The 21,786-nt window shown below is 40.2% G+C and overlaps 1 protein-coding gene across 1 annotated transcript in view; it reads right to left on the bottom strand.

Moving 5' to 3' along the window:
• Positions 1-18,323, bottom strand: part of MACO1 (macoilin 1) — a 44,505-nt gene extending 26,182 nt beyond the window's left edge. The window contains exons 1-4 of the mRNA XM_067533868.1: positions 18,113-18,323; positions 4,738-4,879; positions 2,571-2,697; positions 23-146 (exon numbers count right to left, since the gene is read on the bottom strand). Of these exons, the coding sequence (XP_067389969.1) occupies positions 23-146; positions 2,571-2,697; positions 4,738-4,879; positions 18,113-18,192 (473 nt within the window). The 5' untranslated portion in view covers positions 18,193-18,323. The remainder of the gene's footprint in view (positions 1-22; positions 147-2,570; positions 2,698-4,737; positions 4,880-18,112) is intronic.
• Between the last annotated feature and the right edge of the window lie 3,463 nt (positions 18,324-21,786).

Raw genomic sequence — 21,786 nt, 5'->3', positions numbered from 1 at the left:
AGAGAAGGGAAGGAACACTTACCAGTGTGCAGCAAAAGGACGACAAAGGTCTACATGAAAGTTTTTGAGATCTTTAAATCTAATTGCTGCTTCAATATAAACAAAAAGTATCCATAGCGATACTGTTGGCAAACACACACCCCTCTCTATGGAGAAAAGACAAAGACAAGCATCAGCAATACATGAAAGGCAGCAAGGACTTCTAAGTTATTCTTTTAGAAGACTCAGAAATCAATGGAAGTTAGTCAAATCAGATGTAAATATGGAATTAAATAAGGAGTAGCTCTTGTAAAACAAAGAATCTAAAGATGTTTTAATGAAGAATTTAGCTCGAAAGCTCCGATTTATCATCTAGACTCAAATGCTAAGTATAGCTCAGAAAAATAAAACATAAGACAGAAAGAGACATATCTGATGAGATACCTTTGCCCTACAATATGGGAAAATCTAAATGAGAAACACTGCAGCACTCTGTGGCAATGATACAGTTTATGATCTTTGTGTCAGCGAAAGGTTATTAAATTAGACTGAACTAGTAGTACCCATTTAGGTACCTCTTCGTACTGGATGTAAATATGGCTAAAATAATATATGTGAGCAAATCTGGTAGCTGAGAAGACATGAGTGGGTAAGCATAACACTTAGGGTATGTCTACACTGCCGTGGCAGTGTCAGCGCTCCCAGATTGATGCCTTGGGTTCAACTGAGCGAGCAGTGGAGACCTGCTCAATCGATCCCAGAAGTGCTCTCTGGTCAACGCTGTAAATCCACGCCCACAAGAAGCGTAAGGCTGCGTCGACTGGAAGGCGTCTCTACACTACACTATGTAGCTTACATATCTCCCGCCGGCAGTGTAGACCAGGCCTTATTACCCAATACACCAAGTTCCTTCCCCAAATGCGGGCAACAGTCTTCTTGACACAAATTTTAGATTAAATGAGCATTCGGGAGCCCATACTGACTTTTTTCTGCCTCACTATGAAAGCACTACTCTCACATTTTTCTCTTGTGTTAGTACAATTAGCAGTCATACAAAGCAAGGGAGATAACTTTCCCTGGTCAGGAGAAAACAGAATATGCCTCTTGTAAATGTTATTAATCTGATACGTAGTGGCTATATATACAGGCCAATTTAAATTGTAATCTGTTACTTTAAATACACTTTGTTCTTTGTTGAGCATCCAAGTCATCCAGCAACAGTTTACTACACAGCTTTCCAACTACATGAATGCAACTTTAGGGCATGGATTCTCAACCCAGGGGTCATGAACCTCCAGGGAGTTGTCATCATCCTCCCTTACCAAACTGCTAATTGGGAAGAGAGTTCCAGCTAGATTTCAACATGGAAGAACCACTACTTGAGGGTTATCCAGATATGCTGAATACAGTAGTATATGATGGATGGTCTGACTCAGCACTCACCAGTAACGATGCTAATGATTTATTCTGCTGCATGGGATTTACAGAATTCCCACTGACTTCACAAGTGTTTTATGGATTAATTCCACGCAATTCTAGGAAAATTTTAAGTGATCTCAATAGGGAAAGTTAACACTATCCTTTAAGTTACTGCTTTAGGGTTCCCAAGTCTACTGGCAGAGGCAGCCATCTTCCTGAAAAGTGATGACATTTAACAAGAAAAACTTTGGGCAATCATTTTACACCAGCAGGCTGAGAAATGCTCATTTATTGCCAACTCTTGTGATTTTTATGACAAGTCTTGTGAAATTTGGTGTTTTGCTTAAAGCGCCAGCTCTTGAGGCATGTGATTAGGCGAGAATCTTCACTTACATTAAAAAACGTTTCCAGCTCTCGTGGTTATGGAGAAAATGTTAAAAACATAACTTGCGTGCACCCTAAAGGCTTAGAAGCCAAATGAAAAACCCAAAATGTACTTTTAAAATATTCTTAGGATTTTTAATTTAAACCAATCATGATTTTTTGGGGTCTGACTTTTTTTTTTTTAAATGCTTGGAGTCAACAACACTGCCATTGCAATAAAAAAAGTTATTGTGAGAAGTGCTTCATCCTTCAAATATCCATGATGCTAGCTAAATTCATCTTTTAAATAAAAAGGTATAAAATCTGTACTGGTAAGCATTTTTTAGCAGTGAAGCGGGGAAAACAATTTGCTTCATCATTAATCTCTCAGGTAAACAACCCTAACCAAACAGAAAGAACAGTGATAGTATTGTTTCACAAAACTCCAGTTCTTTTTGTATTAGTGCTCCAAATTTCCCCAAGTTGCTGCCTAACTGTTTTAAGATCAGGCATTCAAAGCTAGTTTTTGCTGTTTTGGGGACTCCACACTTTTCATGCCATTAGTAAAGGGGGAAAAAAAACGCATTCAAAGAAATCTCAAATACAAGTCACTGAGTTAAGATTATTTTGAAACTAAATTCATTTCCGTAAAAAAGGGACTTAAAACAGATCTGTGAAACCAATGAAAGGTACAACTCTAGCTGAAAATACAACTTTTAGTAGATTACAAATATATTTCTGAATTTTGCTATGCAATGGTAAGATTTATATTTAACTAATAAGTTGTAACTAAAAGAACGTTGACCTACCTGTATGCCAGACATACTGTACCCATACATACGTGCTGGCAGCAAAAAATAGCCATTGTATTGGTATGAAGAGCAGACATATTATATTTGATGTGAATGCTACACAAACAAAAAATACTGAAAAGGCCTGAAAAAAGGGAAAAAAGAAAGCATCTTAATGGTACAATTATATTCCAGAGGAAACTACTTATATGCTAAATATGAAGTACACAGCAAATGACATCAGGGTTATTTCAACATTAAAAGGTTACTACTATTTATAAAATGGGGCAGACATACAGAGCAATCTGATTGGCTAATGAAGGTTCTAACCGATACATTTATGGGACAAACAGCATACAACTCAGAACCGTGATCCTGTCCATCTGCCAGCGTGTCTTCAAACAAAATCACTTTGTGTGAACACAGCTGCAGGTAGGACTTCAACTGTACTGTTGACCGAGCCTTGACATTACTACATTATCCTCTTGAAGTCAACAATGCAATTTTGTGGTAACACATTTAGGATTAGGTATTTAAGTGGATGAGAACATCCAGATTATATTAATGGGATAAAAACATATTAGGAGATAAATCCTGATGCTTCAGGGCACAAGCCAAATCAGTGACAGCAGTTATGAAGAAACTTTCCTTGTTTCCATTGCTAGATAGGACACTGGCTTAGACAGACCAATAGTTTGATGCAGTATAACTCTTCCCATGTTCCGGGGCTCAGAATTGTGAGATCATTCCTATTCTGAAGTGCTGGAGACACTTGGGTTTTAGCCTCAAGCCTCATTACAGCTGAGATGTGCAGTTATTTCACTACAACTGAATGGCCAGCAATATTTTGTTTCTCACATGAATCACCAAAAAAACCCCTTGCTAACGCTTTGGGTAATAAAGATGTTAAAGCCATTAAGTGATTTTAAATACTAAATTATAATTTAAAATAATCTATTCTCTTCCCATGGTTAAAACTGTCCTTTAAGATGCGCTGTGAGCATTTAAAAAAGGTGAACTATACTCCTAAGATTTTTGAGATAAAGATTAATCAGTGCAGAGTAGCAATTCACATTAAAAGAATAGTTTTCAGCTACTTTTAAAATATATAATCCTCACAGTAAAAACACAAATCTTTATAACTTTTATCCACATAAAAACATATTATACTTTATAATTATTTCCCTTAACATTAGCTCTCATGGTCTAAAGTATTAGTGGATGGCTATTATTTATTTTTAATAATTGTGATTAAAATCCTACATATTGTTATACTTTTCCTGTTAGGGATGGTCAAGTAAAGTAAAACATGGATTTTGTGCCAATGTAAGTTAAAGGGACAGAGTCAAGTTAGGCGCCACGGCTGGGATTTCCCAGAGAGCCTATGGGAATTAGTGTCCAAATCTTACTGGAATTCATTGGAACTGGGCACTTAACTCCTTAAAATGTCTTGTAAAACCCTAGCCCATATTTTTAAATACCACATTCCTTACACATGTAAGGAGCACCACAGATTATTAAAACAAAGAATTTAGATTTCACTATTTATTTTCTATTTTTAAATGGTTGCCAGATTTCTACAAGAGGGAAAGTACAAAACGAAATATTAGCCACACTTTCAATCTAAATATCATTTTAACATAAAGCTAGCTTTCCATCTACCACCAGTATCTAAAAACTATTTTCAATAAACTGAGCTTCTTAGTTGTTTTCTTGCTGGCACCTACTGGTATTTCTAATTTAAAAGACAAGAGGATGACAACAGTTCATTTTTTTGGTACTTACACGGCCCCCATAAGCATGGGACCTGAGGGCCTCACAATCTTTTTAATGCATTTATGCTAGCAACACCCCTGTGAGGTAGGGAAGTACAATTATCTTCATTTTACTGATGGGGAACTTAGGCACAGAGAGGTGAAGTGATTTGCCCAAGGCCAAATAGGAAGTCTGTGGCAAAGAAGGAACTTGAACCAGGTCTCTCAAGCCCTAACGAGTGCCCTAACTGCTAGACTATTGTTTCTCTCAAGAGCAATGATCAGCAAAAGCATGCTGAGTTGATTGTATGAGGGTACTATAAGTCCTGGAAGGTCTCTATTGTTATAAGCCCAAGAACTCTCCCACTGTTAAAGGGTATTTGCTATCAGAACCAGAAAATCAGTTTTCAAGTATTTTCTGTTATACTTACCAAACCCTGGTATCTGAAGGAATCGTAAACGCTCCTAATGAAAAGCCAAAACGGCCAGAGATATTCAAATCTGAACTCCAGGACAAAGTCTGCCAGCAATACTAGTGCCCACACCACTAAGAATTTCAGGTACAGAAACGTACTGTAAAGAAAAAAAGATAACTGACATTAAATTCAACACTTCTGGTGAAAAGTGGGACACCAACAAGAGAACATATTGTTCTGATCCAAAGAAATGTACCTTATACTTTTTTCTTATAATAGTTTTCCTGTAATGAGTTTGATTACCTATCTAACGAAACAGAGGTTTGTTCGAACACAAGCTGCCTTGGGCTAATGGAATCTTTAAAATTACACAAAATACTTTTGAATTTTTGTTTTTACAAAGTGGCAAAAAAGGAAACTTTTACTGCCATTACAAAATGCTTTATGCTAACCTCTTTCTTTACCACTCTATTATATTTTTTTATAAAGTGAAGTTTTGTAAGCAGCTGGTTCATCATTAAAAAGCTTGCTGTCCTTGCTAAAAGGCTGTTTATTTTTTCTAGCTACCATATTTGCTCACCAAGGCCATGTAGTTTTCTGTGTTTTATCCAAATAAGTGCTGCAGGAGTTTGGTTCATGCACACTCTCATAATGCTAGCAACTTAACACTCACATGGCCTCATACCAATAAAAAAAAAAAAAAAAAAAAAAGACAACCAATCAGGAAGCCTGTTGCAATTTCAAAGTGTTGTTTTTCATAATACTCTTTAAAGTAGAGAGGTCTATTTTAAAAATGGGAAAATAGAAACACAAGTGACCTCAGATCAGTCAAGCTTTGGAAGAACCAGAAAAAGAAACCACATTTCCTGACTCTCAATGTAACACTTTAAATTCTGGACAATACTTTCTCCAATACAGGTCTCAAAATATTTTGAGACAAACTCTGAGTGATCTCTCAAGGGCTTATTCAGGTTATTATTACAAGTGTTACCACATATGATCTGCTACATCAATGTAGCTGGCAAAAGGAAAGGTGAAGAGTAACCAGAGGCAGCAAATATCTGAGCTCCATTATCTCGCTCCATTACCTCAAAATATGTCCTCTTACTGCACTATGTTAACTTGTGTAATAAGGTATTTGTGTAAATATACATAAAACGAACAATTTTTTTAAACCCAGAGCAGCTTTTCCATTATATCCTCAAGCAGTCACTTTCACTGTATCACACTGCCAGTATGACCAATGGAACTTTGCCCTGGACTGTCTACTGATAAAATGCCAAGAATTAACATATGCAATGTTGTGTAGCGGTGCCTCAAGTTTCTGTACTGTGCGTCTCCATCCATATTATCTGAGAAGTTACATAAGTCTTCATAAAAGATACAGAGCAGAAAGTTTATGTGAATAATAAAGTTACACATAAGTAGTGGGTTACAAGCAACTGAATATCTATGAGCTCTGATAATGGTGGAAATTATTGAGCTTGTTGCTGATCAGATAAATCACTTTATTCCATTTAATTAAAATTCAACAAGATTCTTATCTCTAGGTGATGAAGCAAATCATCACAGAAAGAGAAGCCATTATTGTTAGCCAATTCTCTACGAATTATTCTTTTCTAATGTAAGGCACCACCTAGAGTTTTTACTGGGCTAATTACTGAGCAATTGCACACCTTGGATGCCCTCTATCTGTAACTATTTTAAGCATGACAACCTTCCATGCATCTCAGAAACCTCTAACCCATAACCATTTCAGTAATTCTTTAAATAGCAACACTGAAGTTTCAAATTTATGTAGCCATTGAATGACTGTGTTGTGGAGGCAGAATGGCACTTTATTTTTAATCTACTAACCACAACAAAAATGCTAATGTATTTTGAAAAGTGATTACAGCGGTATTGGTAGGAAATGCTAGCTTGCAAACAGGTATACAATAATTTGATTCCCACACCCATAAACTCACCCTTATTTGTAAAGTGCCTAGTACTCAGCTGGTACTATATAAAGAAATATATTATTTAATTCATCCTCTTTTATATGAATGAAGAAATGGATTCTCTGCACTGTGAATGAGTGTAAAGATACTTCAGTGGTAAATCAGTCAAGTTACAAGAGGAATATTCTCTTTGTACCTGTGGGGTCCATATGAGTTAAAGTGAAAGATGTCAAGAACTGATATGTACCATTGTGGATAATGAGATGCCTGTGAAGCATCATACAATTTATCTGAAAAAAATTAGGTCAGATTCCAAGACTTCTGATTGGAAAAACACCATACTTCCACCTTAATTTCTTGTAAATGGTTGGGTTCATATGGTTAAACCAGATGATTATATGGGATGTGAAAGTGACATCTGTGAGCCCTCATGGTCTTTCTGTTTCACTCCACTGCCCTTGGAGAGCAGAGAAACAGTTGGTGTTCCCTTCTCATTTAATGTATGATATTAGATTACCCACTAAAGGCACAGTTCTGCAACCCTTACTCTCTGCGACTAGTCCCATTCAAAAAATTAACAAGAAATTTATAAACAAGATACCGGTATATAAGACGTCTAATAGGCAATGAGGTAAGAAGATTGGGACCCAAAACACTATCTGCCCCTGGACTAAGTCAATTTGCAATGCTACTTTGCTTTTAAAATACTATTTCTATAGTACAATTTCAAAAACATTTTCCTGTATCTGTGGATGAAGTGTTTACACTACAGAATTAAAATATTTGCATACATTTTAAACACAACTATAAACTGATCCCAATAAAGTAATAAAATATGCTAGGGAATTAACCTACGAGTTTAATATTTCTTAGGTGGTTGCAGCATTGCCAGCAGTCTTTCAGTCAAATAATTATCTCAGAGGATAGCAAAACTGCAGCACAATAGTAAAAACCTCATACTTTTTTTTTTTTAATTGAAGTTATGTAGTAGGGTGGGTTTTGGTTGCACACTATATTGTATTCTCTTGGGGCTTTGATATAGGACCTGTACAAAGTCCCTCCATGTCACAGGACCTCTGCAATACTCAGGCATGAAGAGGGAGATAGGTATGGTAGTTGTGTAGTAGAAACTTTAAATTTCATGTGCCAGGGAGGCAGAATCCATGTCAACACACCAATGGATCTGCACATAAGCAGATCCAACAGCCAGGAACCCTCATGCAGATGCCATTACAGCTACTAGACTGGGAGAACAGTTGTGGTGGACATGCACTGCACTTGAGGTTAGGCTGGGTGGTGATCTGTATGTGCAGGATGGACACAAGCTTAATTGTTCAGGTTGCATCTGATATTTGAGAATTCCATCCCTAGATAATTTTATTGGTCAGTCAAGAAAGATAATAACATACAAAAATATCCATCAGCAATCCCAGTGTACCTGACTGCCCCATCATAGCGCTGTTTGGGAAACAAAAACATTTGAACCAGCGTGCACTTTTCTGCAACTGAAGTCCATAATAATGGACATGTTCTCTAACAAATTAGTTTTGCCAAATGTAATGCAAATCTAATAATTATTTAGTATGTCTCCGAGTTAAAACTCTTTCTGATGCAGAGCATTAAACCCACTGAAGGCCATGCTGACTTTCTCCATCTTTTAAAGAGGACCTCTTACATGTAACATATATAAAAGGTTGCCCATCCCAATATTAAAAAGCCTGTTTTTTCCAGATGTATGTTGTTGTCCAAGGGACTCAAGATAATTAACCGCTTCATGAAATACAATTGGAACACAAAAGGGTTATTATTTTAAAAAGGGGACACCATCCACTTGTGTGGGCCTCAAGAAGTACCTGCTTTTGAAAGTAGAGTCACCACTGCGTAATATATTATAAATATGCATGCAAAAATGCACAATGTAAGAAATAAAAGACATAAATACACATTCTGAGGATGCTACACAAGGGTTAAAAATAGTGACAGAAAATGAATTCTGCTTTTGACACTGGTGATTTCTTCCCAGTTTGAAGGCCAGATGGCAGTGATCCTTAGGAGTAGGAAGAAAGGACCAGTACCTAGTTTTGCTATCCCTGGCAAATTTTATAGTCTACTTAACAGTTTTTGTCGCCCATACTAGAGGTCCTAAGTAGACAAACAGTGCTGTCCCCTATGCTGGTGTGCCTGTACACTTCAGACATCTCAGATAACTGTGGATGTACATGTAAAATTAAGCTCTATAGGTAAAACAGGCTATAAGCTCTTGTTTTGGCAGGCTAATCACAATTCTGTTAGCTTGTTCCTTACGACAAAAATTGCTAAAATAGTATTTTATGAGGGAAATATTAACAGTATTTCTCAATTGCTCTGTTTCTTTCCTCGGCTTTGTACTATTCACCTTTACTGCCTTAACATTTGTACTCTTCAAGCTCTGATATTTTTAACACTATTCTGCTTTACTTTCTCTCATTGTTACCTAGACACTGTCCCTATTGTGCCTCACCTCCAATATGCTCATCCTGCAATTCAAACAGTTGGTACTCCTTTGGTGTCTAGCATCAGCCATTTATCATCTATGACCCTCTCAAATTAATTGATCTTTCTAAGCACATCCACATATCTTTCCAATTTTGATAGCTGCTGTGTCAGTATCTTTGCTTACACATAATATTTACCACGCAGAAAAATGTGTGACTCCCCATACTAGAAAAACTCAAATGCATCAAATGATCACACTGCCCCCATTTTAATTTCCCAAGTTAGTGTTTAATATAGAAGAGAAAAACCCTGCATGCTCAAATTGCTTGTAGATAATTACCCTGGTCTGTCACGTCATACAAAAAGCTGAATTCACTGATCTGCCCAAGAACTGACTAGGACAGGCCTTTCCCTATAAAAGCGACAGTGTAATTTTGCAATGCAAGGCAGGACAGGATAAAGACAAAAGTGGAAGTGTTGACCAGAAAGGACCAGTGACTTGATCCAGTATAGCAAATCTTATAAAAGGGTTGATTGATTACTAGTATGCTCATACAACAAACATGCAATTTTACTCCAAAATCCACATTAATTGTCTCTCTCCCTTTGTATTTTTGAAAGGTTAATTCATTTCTTTTTTCCCTAAGTGCCAAAGCTGCTCCCTTATTTGCTCATGCTTTGTTCTGTCCTTACTGCTCTACATCATTGCATTGTGTATGTGCTGCAAGGTAAAAATTTTCCAAAATAATTGGTAAGAACTATTTTATGGTTTGCAGTGCATACAAAATCCAAAAACAGTAGCAAACTACACTGCTCCACTCTATTCCATTATGATCTGCAAGTCTCAAAGGCGGCAAAGTGAATCTTACCAGAATCGATGGCATGTTTCATTTTGCAGTCTGACACACACAAAATAATGGATGGGAAGAAATCTTGAGACTGGCAAGGTGCCACATACAGAGGGAGCCTTCAGAAAGGAGAAGTGTAGTACCTATGCAGAATTACTACAGAGATCACAGTGCTGGTCAGCAAGATCTCAAGCCTGTCTAGCAGATTTCAGACAAAATACTTTGGATATTTAGAGACTATGAAGGGAGATTCTCAGGTGAAAAAAGTGCTTTATGTGCAAAAGTTATTTTGGGTACTGGGGATGCAGAACAGGGAGAGATAAGATGTGCAGAAGGAGAACAGCAGGTAAACAAGAGCAATACAGGACAGAACACATATAAATGACATGAAGTAAACAAAATGAGACTAATATGAAAATTTATATGGAAAATATTTTGCAATAAGGAAGGGAGATTTGAAGAATCCAGAGAGGGACCTGCCCAGGTACTAAATCAGTGCGTAAGTATGGAGAAAATCTGTGTATTATAGGAATGAGAGTAAGGGAAGGTGAAATGGAAAAGTTACATATCTATTACAGAAATTCTGGAAGCAAATATTATACAATGGCTGAACTGGAGGCATGCATTCAGCAACAAGTATATTACTGGAATGAGAGACATCTGTAGAGGGAAGCAATATTACCTGTAGTATTGGGGTTGACATAGTAGAACATTTAAATTTAAGCCAAATTATATTGAGACCTGAATTTAAGATAAGGTTAAAAAAGGTAATACTGTTGGTTTGTTACAGATCTCCAGGGCAGTTTGAGAAGGGTGAGCAGAAAATGTTTTGCCTGATAAAGGAAGATGATAAAAAAAAAAAAAAGTGCCAGATTAAATCATCATTGGGAAGAATCTTTATGGATTAAAAAGAAACCATGTTCCTTGAGTTAGAATGTACCATTTGCCCTTACAGTATGAGTTGTTAGCATGGTCAAAAGCGTAACACCTGGATATAAGCCAAATCAGAAGTTAGGTAGTACACAAAATCTAGTGAATATTTTATCAAAAGTGATCATACCAACAAGAAAAGTAGCACAATAGTGGACATTCAGAAGCACATATTGTTAGAGCCCTGCACGGATACAAAATTTGTATCCGCATCCAATCTGCAAAAATGGTCCGCGGATATAAAGTGGATATCTGCAGATTTGCAGGGCTCTACATATTGTCCTCATTCCACGTGTAGAGCTCTCACTAACCACTTGGAGATTTCAGACATATACACATCCTCCTAAGCATTCATTTGGCTGGTAGCCCAGGGAAATGCCTGTGATTGAGGGCAATATATGGTATTTAAAAAAGCCAACGTTGAATGCATACACAATGCTTTAGAGAAGGTTGTTTGGAATTCCATTATGTATAAGGAAAGTCAGCTGTAGACTGCATTTGGAATTCATCTCAAATCTTAACCAGCTATAAAACTGGCATCAAGTATCAACGTGATTAAGTAGGGATATAATGAGCAGTATCAGCAATAAAGCTGAAGGATTTTAAACAGATCAAGTAAGGATAAGGCTTGGGAGGGGACTACTAAAAACCAAGGAACAGCAAATTTAATGAAAAAATTGAGAGAGAAAAAGAGTTAACAGTGTCAAATTGCAGAGAGTACTTTGACTAATGAAGATTTTAAGATATGCACAGCATGAAGGATAAAAGACCTGGTCCACTCAAGAATGATTGTGAAATATTGGGAAAGGGTAATTAAAAAAAATGGAAATGTAGACTTTTGACTGTACTCCACAAAAAAATAGAAGATCCAGTTCTTCTCTAGAAAGCTGACCGGAAAATTTTGTGGGAAACACGGTATGCTTAAATTGTAGACAAGTTCTTCTGAAATGTTCAGTAAATCCTGCAATGCAGCACAGTGCTACCACACTTGCACATGGTGCTTAATGGAGTTCTAACCTACCTAGATTGTCACAGTACTTCAGAAGCAATGATCATTTTAAACTGTGAGATTGCACCATTGGCATCTGAAGCTTCAGTTGCAGTACACAAGCACAAAGCTGCCAGCAACTGTGCCAGCATGCCACACTACACAGCACTTAATCATGGCCTGAAGTAGCTTAGAATGTACATGAAGAACTCGACTAAATGGGAAGGGTGGGCAGGAAAAGAACAGGGAAGAAAGCAGAAAGGACAGAGAGTGGAAAGGATGAACCAGGAGAGAATTGCAGAAAGTTGGGGAGAGGGAAAAAACAAGGAGACCACCTCAGAGAGAGATTTTAATGGCCCCTTCTTGAAGGCCTGAGGCCCAAATAGCTGATTTAACGTATGGAATGAACACTGGAAAAAGCACTGTATGTAGTACAGTTACATATCACTAATTCCATATTTTAAAGACCTTACATTTTGAAATTAATTAGTTAAGTAAAAAAATATTGCACAAGTTTTAGTGTGAAAACATAGTATTCAGTCAATGAGACAGGAAGTTTGCATTTTCACATGTAAATTACAATACTGATGGTCTGTTCTACAAGGTAATTATGCAGGAATAAATTGCTTTCCTGTTGCAGAAGATATATTGGCTGTGGGGCTTCACAACATCTGTAAAACTGAGAAACATTCACTGTGGAGAGATGAGAGAATCACCAAATTATAATTGTTCCAACTGTCTAGTATGTACTCACTAAACTATATAGCTCTCAACCAGTACCTTATATGTACCTAAATTTCAGGTAGTTTAAATAGTAACCACTGTGTTCTCCTCAGAAATTTGGAGAATAAATATATATCATTCAATGTTAAATTTTTAACAAAAATTCAAATGCGTTCCAGATCAAATTTCCTATTTAAATCTAATACCTGTTTGAAAGTTATCATAAAAGCTTGGGTTTATCTGAATAACTTTATAAAAACAGCCATAGGGACACTTGTACCCATCTCCTTAAAACTAGCTTACAGTCCTTCCTTTGAAGTATTCAAAACTTTCCATTTGACCAGTACCTAATTTTACTTTCAGTTTAGTCTTTTTCAATTTCATTCAAGATATTTAAGAGTTAGGTATTATTATTAGTGTTCAACCACCAAATCCAGGAATGACCACATATTATCATTTATTTATGGTAACCTCTAGGACCAAAGGGTCCTGACCGTGGTTGGGAGCCTTCAGATGCCACCGGAATAATAACATAAAATAAAATAATAATAATGCTAGATACATTCCAAACTACCAAGAAGACGTGTGCCTAGTTATGATCATGGAGACAACATTGCATTATGGAGGTTTTCTGTTTTTAATAGAGCCAGGATGCATTCAATGGTCTGTTTGTTTCACCTAACAGCTTGGGTCCCTCATTTTACCAAACACAAAACCTACTAAGTTATCATCATGATTTTATAAAATGATTATTGCCACTTTTTAGGTGGGTCACATATACCGCTTACCAACCCTAAAAGTTTAGGAACTCTGTCAAGTCACATCGGAGACTACTTACATAATATAATGACATACTGAACTATGAGTGAAAAAGGTGGAAGCGAAGGGAGATGAGAAGGAATGAGGAAAAAGGGAAAAGCACTCCATATAAAGCACCTCTTGCTGGTGAGGTTACCAAAAAGCAAACACTCCACACTAGCTTACCCTACCTCTTCCTATAATAGTACCTTGAAGCTGTCTGAATTTTCATAACAGAAGATGTCAATATGAAATGACAAAGTGTAAAATAAAGAATTCCATGGGAAACAATTACTATAAGAAACGTGATGCTCTGTATTGAAGATATACCTATAGCTAGCATAGTTGTGTATGAGTCTTTTAAAAAAGCAACCACCCACTTAATATTCCATCTAATATTCCATCCCACCTCGCCCCCCCCCCAAATCTGTTCAGATGTAAGAGAAGGTATATAGTGTTGAATCTCTCTTTAAAAGCAACTGATCATAGGATTCTAGAAGGATCTGCCTACATATAAACTATTTTCAAGAGACTGTGTCCACTAAATATTATCTTATAAACAGAAGATTAAATTACTTTGTAACTTCCAAGTGGTATTTCGCTCAAGAATAGACACTCTGAAGCAATTAATATTTTCTCGTTCTACTACGTTTAACATTTTCATTAGATTTTCAGTCAATTTGTTAGGAACAAGAGATTACACAGACAATAGATCAAAAGACTCCAGTGAAGTAAGCAGTAACAAATCTATATTTTTCAGAAAAATTTGTTTACAAAATTATTACAATAGCAAACAAGTACTAGTATATAATTTTTAAATAAGATTTATAAAGAAGGGATTTCAGATATCAGCCAAATATAGAAATACAAAGGAACCCTTTTATAGTGACATTATCTCCCACAGAACAACTTTCTTTTAAGCAGAGAGTCACTATAACCAGAATCACAATCTGCATATTGAAATGAGGTGACACACGGTAGGAATTTCTTATCAGAGTTCCCTTTTGTAAAGCTAACATTGATATTATACACATTTGCTCAGATCTTCAACCTACTGCACAAACAGACCACAACTGAACTATAAACAGAAATGGGACATTATCACAGAGCTCAAGATTTTCAACAGTCAGCGTTTCAAGACTCTTAACAACAAAATTTCTGTCTTACTAAAGAATTTTGTAATTACTATAACTGAATTTGACATCCCTCTCTTATTATCTCAAAAATGTTGTTTTCTCCTAATGGTTTAGGGCTTTAATTGACAGTGTCTTGTCCGCTAAGGAAGCTACCAAGTTTAATATTCAAATAAAGTATATCTTAAATTAACTGTGCTCTTTAAAATACTCTTTTAAGATTAAAACATGTTTTTACCAAACAGTGGTTCAAAAAGATGTTCTATTGTTTTTTGATGTGTTCCATATATGGAACATGTCAAGGCATGCAGTTATTTCACACCACATGAAAGTCAGATGGCCTTTTGCCATCTAAGTAGTACAGATATTCTTGTAATTTCCATCTTCACAAATAAATTATTCTTTAAAGTAAAAGTTTAAAATAAAATTAGTGCAATTTATTTAACAAGTTAAGACTTATGCAATTATATGGAATGCAAGCATGTTCAGAACCCTGTTCTTGAAAAATTATCTACCTTTATTTGTTTAGCAAGTCTTTTTCTTAAAGTTTCTCACTGTTTTAGCTCCACTGCCAGAAGTTCGAATGTAGACAAGGTGCTGGCAACTGCTGCCATTGTTACCACCAACATCTAGATTTACTCTGAGCAGTAATGACATATGACTTCATATAAAAAATGTTCCAATCTTTTCTACTGGTGGTGCAGCTCCACAATGGTGGGGAATTTTAATTTAAAAAGTTCTGTGCAGACAAAGCTCTTTAATATATTAGGACAATGCCAGAAGAGGGCAAACACACCCTTTATCGAAGGGAGGAGGAGGAACCAATACATAATTTGTGGGGGAGGGACGAAGTATGATGAGCAAAAAATACCTTCTGACAACCCCTACATCCCCAAAAAATAGTCCATCCGTTTCTCCCAAGCACCAAAATATCTAATACTCTTTAACCAAATTCTATGGTCATTCAATTTTTGCGCAAATATACTGAGAGTACTTGACTCCATCTCAAGTGGAAACCCATTCTACCTATTCACCATTCTCTCTGTAAAATCATATTTCTAGCATGCACACACTGAACACAAGCCAAAATATGTTACTGTTTACAATAAAACACCATCAACAGGTTTCTCAATCTGAGATTTTCTTGCTCTTTCTCATTTTCATATATGCCCCATGTTTAGCACCAAAATGCTCTATGAGTTTAAAGGGACACATGAACTTGCAATCTAGTAAACTTTTTAAAAATGAGTTAAAAGGTTAGTTTTCTGGACTGTACCTGAGTCTATTGCCATTTTTTTAATTTACCCACTCACACTTTTAGACATTTTAAAAAATACCTATCTCCCCTGTTGTGAAAAAACCCACACAAACAGGGGAAACAGTGAAACTGACTATAAAAGCTTTGTCAAAAGCACAAAATAAACAAGCTGAAAAAGAAAAATTTATTTCTCTAATCTTTTGGAATAACACTAAATGTAGATGTTCCTTATAAGATTTCAGACAGAATTATGATTTTTAACTTGACCATGTCCCTTTAAAGAAAAGGATTTGCACTACTTTTTATTAAAATCAGCCAATTTACTTTTCAAAATGCTTCTTAAAAAATTCTATGAACTTATTTGAGGACAAGATTACTAGGTGATGTGTCAATTTCACTTCTTTCTAGCTGAGATATTATACCCTTCATAAAAACCTAACTCCTTAATCTTGCTAACATGTTAAACACTGCTGTCCACCAAAACTTTGCATCCATAATGCCACTCACACTCATGCAAATTCATGTTCTCAAACCACTCTGACAAGTTGTCTACAATATTACACCACTTGAAGTCATATTATTTTGCTCTGTAAAAGATATGTGGAGAACTCTCTCCAATTGCTATTTTGGAACAGGGCAGCCCCTGAATTATGCACATTAGGCTAAATGCTTCACTACATCATAGAATATTTGAGGAGGACAAATGTGGGGTAAATGAGTGAACAAATCCCCTTCCCCAAGTTGCTTCCTTCAATTAGTACCAACAGGACCTTGGCCAGCAACTCCCACCCACCCCAATCATCCTCACCCTGATTTATACAAAAAGGAGAGGATGGGGGACCCAGGACAGCACTTCAACTGAATCTGTAAAAAGGACAGGGGGAGGGTAAAGATCATAAGCAGTTGCTGGGGAAGAGGGAAGATGAATGAGGGGGCACGTCCTGAGCAGGAAGAGAAGGCAATACAAGGAGGACTTTGAGGAGAAGGGAGTCTCTGAGAAGAGGTATTAGAGGTGCTCTAGACAGTGGTTCTCAACCAGGGGTACACATACCCCTGGAGGCATGCAAAGGTCTTCAAGACGGTATATCAACTCATTTAGATATTTGCCTAGTTTTACAACAGGCTACATAAAAAGCACTAACAAAGTCAGTACAAACTAAAATTTCATACAGACATGACTTGTTTATATTGCTCTACATGCCATACACTGAAATGTAAGTACAACATTTATAGTCCAGATTATTTATTTTATAATTATATGGTAAAAATGAGAAAGTAAGTAATTTTTCAGTAATAGTGGGCTGTGACACTTTTGTGTTTATGTCTGATTTAGTTTTTAAGTGAGGTGAAACTTGGGGGTACACAAGACAAATCAGACTCCTGAAAGGGGTTACCGTAGTCTGGAAAAGTTGAGAGCCACTGATCTAGGAGGAGACTGTGTGTGGGGGGGGGTGTTGAGAGGAAAGAGGACAATGTGAGGGGAGAGAGGGGTCCTGAAGGGAGGCAAAGGGAGGAGGGGGCATGGCTCTGAGAGAAGACAATGTGTGTGGGAGGCAAGTATGAAAAAAGCCCCCAGAAAGGAGGCAATGGGGGGCTCTGAGGAGGCAATGTGTGTGTGTGTGTGTGTGTGTGTGTGTGTGTAGAACTGGGAGAAGGCAATGAGTGGGACAGGGAGTATGAGAGGATGTGGGGCTCTGAAAGGAAGCTATGGGGTCGGAGAAGACAATGTGGGGGAAGGAGGCCCTGAAAGGAGACGATGGGGGGGGGGGGGGGGGACTGGCAGTAGACGGACCCACAGGGGAGGCGATGGGGGGGCTCGCAGGAGAGGGCTCAGCTTTGGGATGCGAAGCGGAGTCATTCGGGCTGCAGGCACCGAGCGCCGGGAAGCCAACCCCCGGCCCCGGGCCCAGCGTGCAGCCTAGCGGCGGTTACCCAGCCGGCCGAGGCCCAGCTCCTCGCGAGGCGGCCGGGGGGTGCGAGGCACCGAGAGACCGCGCCGGGGAGAGGCTGCAGCGGGAGCCGGGTTGAGGGAAGGGATGTTCAGCCCTGACAGGCCGCGTCCCTCGGGTGGGTGGGGAGCGAGCCGCCAGGGGGAGGGGCGGACACTGACAGGCCGGGATCCCAAGGGGAGGGGGAGCGAGCGGCGCTAGGGCCGGGGGAAGGGTCCTGCAGGGGCACCCGGAGCTGGGACAAAGCGGGGCGCCGGGTGGGGGGTGGACCCCGTGGTAGGAGCGCCCGCGGCAGGGGGAGGGGACGAGGGGCTGGCTGGGGCAGGGGAGCAGGGACCCGGCCAGTACCTGCCGTAGATGCCCTCGGTGATGCGGTTCCGCTTTAGCGGCCGCCGGAGTTTGCTGCAGTCCGCGCTCCGCCGCTTCATCCTCCCGGCCGCCCGCCCGCCTCCGGCCCGGCCCCGCGCGCCCCGGCCCGCGCTCGCTCGGACCCGCCCGGCTCACGGCACCAACATTCGCGGCCGGGGAGATTTTTTTTTTCCTCCGCTTTTTTTTTTTTTTTTTTCCAACAGCCCCCCCCCTTGGAAACAAAGAAATAAAAATAATTTCAGGTCCGTCCCTCCCCGCCGCGTCCCAGTGCGCAGACGCCGCGCCCCGCCCCGCCTCTGCCGACAACGATACCCCTCGCCCAATCAGAGGATGACAGAAAGGGATCGACGGGAGTTGGAACCAATCAACGACAGCGAAGGTCGGACGGACGGTCAAGAGAGCCAATCAAGAGATCCAAAAATTTTCCCCGCCCCTTCCACTGTGTTCTGGTTGGAGGTCCGCCCCAAATTGTGAGTGACATCTCGAGGAACTGATCAGAGAAAAAGAAGGGTGAATTGACAGCACATCCTCCAATTACTGAAGGGACTTTGTTCTCACTCCACCCCCCCCCTTGGGCGTTCGCACCAGGCACCCACCCCACAGTATGAGTGATAGCAAGATTGACCAATCAGAGAGAAAAATAAGAATAGATTGACAGCTTCATTATCCATTCTGGAACGGAGAAAAGGAGTCTTAGTCTCTCTTTTACTGACACTATAGTCCCGCCCCCTAATTTTGATTGACAACCTCACTGACCAATAGGCTGTCAGGAAAGAGAGCGAGCGAAATCCCAATATCCAAAAGTAAGAGGAGGTAAGGCCCTTTGTCCCGCTCTGTCTCTCCCATAACGCAGCCCCTCCCCCACCGGACGCCGCAGAATCCCGCCCCCAGAATGATTGACGGACAGCTTGAAGAACGAAGTAGGGAAATATCCGGAGAATGGCAGTTGAGCCGCCCAATCATTGAACAAAGAACGGGGGGGTGCGTCAGCCCTATCCAACCGCCGGACCAAAGAGGGGACCATGGCTATAATAGACCAATCAGAATGGGACGGGCCCCACGGCCTGGCCAATCGGAGGCTACTTCCCTAAGCTTGCTGTGCCATAGGAGGAGCCTTGAAAGGATGGCAAGTGCCTGGCCAATGGGAGGTTGGCGGAGGTGTGCCCGGCCCCATAGTGGCTGTTAAAAGCCTCCCCCCCTCGCAGCATCAGCATCAGCAGTTGGGTACCTGCCTAGTACCTACGGGAGGCGGCTGGGCTGCGCTGCTCATGTGGGCCTGAGGGAACAGTCTGGCCCGGGGTGACCGTATTTTAAGGTCCCCCAGAGTGGATGCAGTGGGGGGTTGCCTGTGACAGGGGCACTCCCTGGAGATGAGAGGCAGCCATACTCCCTGAGACTGGGGCTGGGTGGTTGGCCCAAACCCAGGATGCAGTGGCGGCTGTCAGCCCCTCCCTGTGGGACCCGTTCCCCAGGGCTGAGGGCCGCGGGGCCTGGGTGGCTAGGAGGGGTCCGGCAGCTGTGGCTCAGGGGAATGGACTAATCAGGTGTGGATACAGGGGAGGGAGGAAGTGGATCAGTGGGGGCTCTCTCTCTCTGACCTGCAAAAACCCTGGACATCTCTTGTTATTTGAAAAATCTGCCTGGACAGAGACAGGCGGCTCAGAAAAGAGGCCGTGTCTGGGAAAACCTGGACATATGGTAACACTCCCGGTGGATGCCACGGGGAACTCTGCTGGTGCTGAGGGAACCCTCCAGCCCCTTTGTGGGTTATGGGTGAGGCAGAGTCAGACCCACTCTGTGGCTGGAGATGTCCAGATAATGGTGACAGGCGAACCCAATGGAGCAATATGCATCCCCTGGGGTGTGTGTGGCCCCCATACTCCTGCCCTTATCGGTACAGAAATGGGAGGTAACAACCTCATCCACCTTATCTCTGTACTATTCTAGGACCAGCATGGCTACAGCTTATGTATGCAGGTGTTTCTAGTGCTCCTTCACCATCGTATCTGTGCACCACAATACCATGAGTCCCTGCCTGCAGTGTCATCGTCAGGATTTGGAAATCACGGGGACTCTCCTAGGACTTAAGCTAGCAGGCTGGGTCAGGATTTGGGGAGTTTACTTAGCACTGTGTAGCTGCTTGGGTAGTATGTCTATATTGAATAAAGCTGATAAGACTGACACGAGGAGGAAGTTCTACCAGAGACCCAAGCAGCAGTATGTAGGATGTGATGCACTAGTTTTGAGATGCCCTAGGATGAAAATGAGTAAATTCCCAGGCCCCTTTTCTTAGTGTATATGTCTTTTCCTCTTGGCTATTGCATTGATAAGTAGTGTCAAAGATACTAGCAAATGTGCTTCATTAGAGGAAAAAGACTGGGAGTTGAGATTACTGAGTTCTGTTCCTGGGTCTAATGCTAAGGTGTTGTCTGCAAAGTAAGAAACTGACTTAAATTCAATTGATACAAAACACATCTAAAGCAAAATGTGTCCACACAATGGGGTTGTATCAATTTAACTACATCTGTCTCTAAACTCACAAATTCCTTGTGCAGTCAAGACCCAACTGAAGCCCTGATGCTGCTCTGAGATTTGTCTGGCCGGGTGTCTGTACCTGCCTAGTATCTGTGCAAAGGTGAAGGTGGCTCTGTGTATGGAGCTCCTTGCAGGACTGGGGAAATACTGTGCATTTTAGGTGAATCATTTACATGTTGTGCCTCAGTTTCTCCATCACTAAAATGGGGATAATAATAATAATGCTTGCCTAACTACTCAGGCATGTTGTGAGGCTAATTAACGTTGACTTTGACATTTTTGCAAGAGAGAGAAGTGCAAAGTGTCACCTTCCCTGTGAGCCTTTCACAAATGATGTGAAAGTGATGAGCAGCGTGCAATGTGCACTAGGTCTGCAGAGAGACTGTCACCTTCTTCCCCTCTGAGCTGGGAAAATGTTCAGGTAATAGCCAAATCAACCTTAAATCATATATTCAAAGCGTCTCCTTTCCTTTCCTTCCCCTCTGCTCGTCTTTCCCTTCCTGGTCTTCACTTTTACATTCTAGCCACTTTTCTTTTCTGATTTGACCTCCCCCCATCTTTTCCTCTTCACTGTTGATTTTGCGGTTTTTTGTATTCTTCCTCCTTTCTTGTCTTGTTTCTCCCTGCTGCCACCTCTATCCCCCCTTCTCTTTTGATGGGTCTGGAGTGTGCCTGGATCCTCTGTCCAGCTAAAGCTAGTTGAGAGTGCTTTGGGGAGGATTTGTGGATGTCAGTGGTTTTGCATGGATCTCCTGTCAAATGTGGATGAGGTGGTGGCTCTATGTGCTCTTCCCTGGAGATTATAATGTATATGTGCCTGCCTGGTATTTTTTTCTTCACCAGTTGGTGGTTTTCTCTCTCTTCATATACACTGCTTCTGTCTCTTGGGGCATAGGCATGCAATATTATCACCTGCACCAATCCCACCTCAACCTAACTAGAAAATGAACATCTGCTTTGTAAAAATCTTATGCCAAAGAAGACTGTTACACACCTTCAAAATAACATTCAAGCTGCACAATTCCCCTGCTCTTTGGAGATGCTATTCAAAGCTTATTTTCTCAGAAACTTTGCAGATGCCATTTTTGTGCTGCTTTTCTGTCTTTCAGCACATCATG

The sequence above is a fragment of the Emydura macquarii genome, unplaced genomic scaffold (assembly GCF_026122565.2).
Source record: "Emydura macquarii macquarii isolate MOO-44397 ecotype Brisbane River unplaced genomic scaffold, CSIRO-AGI_Emac_v2 contig_3348, whole genome shotgun sequence".
NCBI classification, from domain to species: domain Eukaryota; kingdom Metazoa; phylum Chordata; order Testudines; family Chelidae; genus Emydura; species Emydura macquarii.
This window is presented reverse-complemented; position numbering and strand designations above follow the sequence as displayed.